The 6,000-nt window shown below is 37.1% G+C and overlaps 1 protein-coding gene across 1 annotated transcript in view; it reads right to left on the reverse strand.

Moving 5' to 3' along the window:
• The window catches only part of suclg2 (succinate-CoA ligase GDP-forming subunit beta), a 248,757-nt gene extending 243,218 nt beyond the window's left edge, over window positions 1-5,539 (reverse strand). The window contains exon 1 of the mRNA XM_062047002.1: window positions 5,397-5,539. Coding sequence (XP_061902986.1) covers window positions 5,397-5,480 — 84 coding nt within the window. The 5' untranslated portion in view covers window positions 5,481-5,539. The remainder of the gene's footprint in view (window positions 1-5,396) is intronic.
• Window positions 5,540-6,000: the final 461 nt, after the last annotated feature.

Genomic DNA, 6,000 nt, shown 5'->3' on the forward strand with positions numbered 1-6,000 from the left:
CCTCCAAAGACATCCACCTGGGGATAGGTTGATTGGCAACACTAAAAATGGTCCCTAGTGTGTGAATGTGAGTGTGAATGTTGTCTGTCTATCTGTGTTGGCCCTGCGATGAGGGGGCGACTTGTCCCGGGTGTACACCGCCTTCCGCCCGAATGCAGCTGAGATAGACTCCAGCACCCCCCGCGACCCTGAGAGGGACAAGCGGTAATGGATGGATGGATTGATGTAAGTTGTTTATTAATGGGGAAATACGTTAATGTTGTCTTGTTTTCATGTTACCATGTAGGTCAGCAAGCTGGCACCAGTCCATGAGTTCAAGGTGCAAATCATGCTTTTTAGACAATTTTTATTTAAAACGGTAATACTAACCGTCTGGAGTTTTACCAATAATCGTTACATCACTTTTCTTTGGACAAAGTATTTTGTTATAAGAGATTGGCCCTGCGATGAGGTGGCGACTTGTCCAGGGTGTACACTGCCTTCTGCCCGAGTGCAGCTGATAGTATATATCTGTATCATGAATCAATTTAAGTGGACCCCGACTTAAACAAGTTGAAAAACTTATTCGGGTGTTACCATTTAGTGGTCAATTGTACGGAATATGTACTTCACTGTGCAACCTACTAATAAAAGTCTCAATCAATCAATCAATCAATCAGCTGGGATAGGCCTATCTCCGGCACCCCGCCCAGGAACCCGAGAGGGACAAGCAGTCAAAAATGGATGGATGGATGGAAGAGTTTTAAAATACTATTTTTGCTCATACATATAATTAATAATAGATATTGCTGTGAATATTCTAATGCTGGCTTGTTATCTGACATCCTGTGACGAGGATTAAATCAAACGTGCATGCTTCTGTGCGTACAAGAGTTGCTGTGAATACTTTATCACATTTAGATTCAATGTCAGAGAAGGTTATTTGCGTATCTTTTTATGTGTATGTATGTAGTATGTATGTGTGGGTGCATGCATGCTTGGTATTAAGCACAGCAGCAGTTAGGTACGAGGAGCGGGTAGGGTCGTCCCCAGAGTGCTGTTGATGATAATTACTGTAGAGAGAGTCTCTCAGGAGACAGTAAGCCAGCTGCCTGGCTGTATCCCTCCCATATGCCACTTTCTCATTCAGGACATTAGACACCAGCACTAGGGCTATGCATTGCATGTCAAGAAATAATAGTTATCATTATTTGAAAATTTGCTATGATTTAAAATGATGACAAGTGACTGGCAGAACTGTGACGCTGTTAGGAAATGACACTCAAAGAATTGCAACTGGTTACAGAAGCCAAAATCTTAATCCGCACTGATGAACTGTAATACTCTGTAAACAGTGGTGACAAGCAGGTGCTGAACACTGGCGCTTCGTCAACAGTATCACTCTCATAGGCACTGATTTTATAGTTTAACACCTCGCTGTGCTCAATTTTTACTTTCCACCCACAGTCTGAATGCTTCTGTATAGAGATGTCCGATATTATCGGCCGATAAATGCTTTAAAATGTAATATCGGAAATTATCGGTATCGGTTTTTATTATCGGTATCGTTTTTTTTTTTTTTTTTTTATTAAAACAACATAAAAACACAAGATACACTTACAATTAGTACACCAACCCAAAAAAACTCCCTCCCCCATTTACACTCATCCACACAATAGGGTTGTTTCTTTCTGTTATTAATATTCTGGTTCCTACATTATATGTCAATATATCATTACAGTCTGCAAGGGATACAGTCCAAAAGCACACATGATTGTGCGTGCTGCTGGTCAACTAATAGTACTAACCTTTAACAGTTAATTTTACTCATTTTCATTAATTACTAGTTTCTATGTAACTGTTTTATATTGTTTTACTCTCTTTTTTGTTCAAGAAAATTTATTTAATTTATGTATCTTATTGTATTAATTTTTTTAAAAAGGACCTTATCTTCACCATACCTGGTTATCCAAATTAGGCACAATAATGTGTTAATTCCACGACTGTATATATCGGTTGATATCGGTATCGGTTGATATCGGTATCGGTTGATATCGGTAACGGTAATTAAGAGTTGGACAATATCTGAATATCGGATATCGGCAAAAAGCCATTATCGGACATCCCTACTTCTGTATACACAGTATGTATATAGTATAATATTTAAACACATTCAGAACATTCGTTCTCAGGACTGGACTGTGCACCTTACCTCCTTTTGCACTATTTTTCTTTCTTTCCTTCTTATGTTTTGCATATTTATAGACTGTCGCACTGATACTGGAGTTGCTTTTTTTTTATCTCATTGTACCTGTGTATAGTGACAATAAAAGGCATTCGATTCTATTCTCACGCTCACCACATTACACACACTTTACAACGCCAACTATAAGAACAGAATGTCATCACTTTGCACAGTGTAACTTTTTTTTTTTATTAAATCAACATAAAAACACAAGATACACTTACAATTAGTACACCAATCCAAAAAAACTCCCTCCCCCATTTACACTCATTCACACAAAAGGGTTATTTCTTTCTGTTATTAATATTCTGGTTCCTACATTATATGTCAATATATCATTACAGTCTGCAAGGGATACAGTCCATAAGCACACATGATTGTGCGTGCTGCTGGTCCGCTAATAGTACTAACCTTTAACAGTTAATTTTACTCATTTTCATTAATTACTAGTTTCTATGTAACTGTTTTTGTATTGTTTTACTTTCTTTTTTATTCGAGAAAATGTTTTTAATTTATGTATCTTATTTTATTAATTTTTTTAAGAAGGACCTTATCTTCACCATACCTGGTTGTCCAAATTAGGCATAATAATGTGTTAATTCCACGACTGTATATATCGGTTGATATCGGTATCTGTAATTAAGAGTTGGACAATATCGGAATATCGGATATCGGCAAAAAGCCATTATCGGACATCCCTACTTCTGTATATACAGTATGTATATAGTATAATATTTAAACACATTCAGAACATTCGTTCTCAGGACTGGACTGTGCACCTTACCTCCTTTTGCACTATTTTTCTTTCTCTCCTTCCTATGTTTTGCATATTTATAGACTGTCGCACTGATACTGGAGTTGCTTTTTTTTAATCTCATTGTACCTGTGTATAGTGACAATAAAAGGCATTCTATTCTATTCTCACGCTCACCACATTACACACACTTTACAACGCCAACTATAAGAAAAGAAAGTCATCACTTTGCACAGTGTAATTATTACAGATGTCCGATATTATCGCCGATAAATGCTTTAAAATGTAATATTGGAAATTATCGGTATCGGTTCGGAAATAATCGGTATCGGTTTCAAAAAGTAAAATGTATGACTTTTTCAAACGCCGCTGTACGGAGTGGTACACGGACGTAGGGAGAAGTACAGAGCGCCAATAAACCTTAAAGGCACTGCCTTTGCATGCCGGCCCAGTCACATAATATCTACGGCTTTTCACACACACAAGTGAATGCAATGCATACTTGGTAAACAGCCATACAGGTCACACTGAGGGTGGCCGTATAAAACAACTTTAACACTAGGGCTGTGAATCTTTGGGTGTCCCACGATTCGATTCAATATCGATTCTTGGGGTCACGATTCGATTCAAAATCGATTTTTTTTTTCAATACAACACGATTCTCGATTCCAAAACGATTTTTTTCCCGATTCAAAAGGATTCTCTATTCATTCAATACATAGGATTTCAGGATCTACCCAGTCTGCTGACATGCAAGCAGAGTAGTAGATTTTTGTAAAAGCTTTTATAATTGTAAAGGACAATGTTTTATCAACTGACTGCAATAATGTAAATTTGTTTGAACTATTAAACGAACCAAAAATATGACTTATTTTATCTTTGTGAAAATATTGGACACAGTGTGTTGTCAAGCTTATGAGATGCGATGCAAGTGTAAGCCACTGTGACACTATTGTTCTTTTTTTTTTTTTTTTTATAAATGTCTAATGATAATGTCAATTAGGGATTATAATCACTGCTATGTTGAAATTGTAACTAATATTGATACTGTTGTTGATAATATTCATTTTTTGTTTCACTACTTTTGGTTTGTTCTGTGTCGTGTTTGTGTCTCCTCTCAATTGCTCTGTTTATTGCAGTTCTGAGTGTTGCTGGGTCGGGTTTGGTTTTGGAATTGGATTGCATTGTTATGGTATTGCTGTGTATTGTTTTGTTGGATTTATTAATTAAAAAAAAAATTAAATAAAAATTAAAATTTAAAATAAATTATTTTTATTTTTTTTAAATCGATTTTTAAAAAAATGAGAATCGATTCTGAATCGCACAACGTGAGAATCTTGATTCAAATTTGAATCGATTTTTTACCACACCCCTATTTAAACACTGTTACAAAATATGCGCCACACTGTGAACCCACACCAAACAAGAATGACAAACACATTTCGGGAGAACATCCGCAACCGTAACACAACATAAACACAACAGAACAAATACCCAGAATCCCTTGCAGCACTAACTCTTTCGGGACGCTACAATATACACCCCCACCCAACCTCCTCATGCTCACTCAGAGAGAGCATGTCCCAAATTCCAAGCTGCTGTTTTGAGGCATGTAAAAAAAAATTAATGCACTTTGTGACTTCCATAACAAATATGCAGTGCCATGTTGGCTTTTTTTTTTCCATAACTTGAGTTGATTTATTTTGAAAACCTTGCTACATTGTTTAATGCATCCAGCGGGGCATCACAACAAAATCAGGCATTATAATGTGTTAATTCCACGACTGTATGTATCGTTGATATCGGAATCGGTAATTAAAGAGTTGGACAATATCGGATAACGGCAAAAAAGTCATTATCGGACATCTCTAGTAATTATGTGTGCATAATGACAGCATCATTTACTATTGTGGACATTGACTGGTTTAATCAGAAGGAGCATGTTGTGCAAAGTCCCAAATGCAGTCTGCAACAGCTCAAAGTGCAATACAGAAGTTAATCTTTACACTGCAGTCATGTGGGAAAAACGGCAGCGCGTCCATGACTTGAAGCGATGAACTATTCCAGCCTTTCAGACACATGTTAAAATAGTGGAATGAGGAGAATGTGTAAAGGTCAATGCAGTTAATGAAGGGTGCAAGCCCAGATGTCTTAAGGTAACCTGTAAGGTTAGAAATGACCTTCTTTGACATGTTTTCTCTTCAAGAAGGTTGATCTATGCAACATGCACGCACAATTAGTACATGAAAACATTGTTTTATCACAACTGAGTATCTTGCAACTTTACTCAGCCATGCCTTTCTGGAGTGCTAATGCTAAAACAGCTCATAATAACAGACCGTGACAACGCGCGTACATGGACGAAAACTGACGTGAGAGAGCAGACGTGCAATCCGAAGGGAGAGATGAAAAGAGTACCTTCAGTTTGTGAAGAAGTAGGTGCTGGGAGGAGGCTGCCCTCAATCCTCTAGCTGCAGCTCGCCATGCCATGGATGCCGCCATGTCGACACGGAAGTCTGAGTGGAGGTGACGTCACTCTGATGCGCGCGTCCCCCGGTCCAACTGACAGTTAGGGGCGGGGCTTGGCTTGGAATAGCGCACACTGGGGACCATTCAGCAATAAAGTTCCGAACTTTTCTCGCTTCATCCTGGACAATATTCATGACAAATTTGTGCTTTGTTTTAAAGATGTGCTATTTGGATTAACACTGTATGAAAAAAAAACATTGAAAATGAATTTTACCTTTGCAACCTCATTATACTATTGGCTAAGTTTTATATTCATATATGTAAGTTTCTCAATACCCGACCTGTTCTTTGTGCCTTTAAAAAAGAATTAGAACTCTACGTTAAAAACACTCTCTACCTCTTACAACCAAAAAGCTGTGAAAACGATGATGCTTTAAGTTATTTACTGAAATTGAGTGAGCCTATGGCTTTGCACTTTGTTTGTTATATATATATATATATATATATATATATATATATATATATATATATATATATATATATATATATATAT

Source organism: Entelurus aequoreus, linkage group LG01 (assembly GCF_033978785.1).
Source record: "Entelurus aequoreus isolate RoL-2023_Sb linkage group LG01, RoL_Eaeq_v1.1, whole genome shotgun sequence".
Taxonomy (NCBI): Eukaryota; Metazoa; Chordata; class Actinopteri; order Syngnathiformes; family Syngnathidae; genus Entelurus; species Entelurus aequoreus.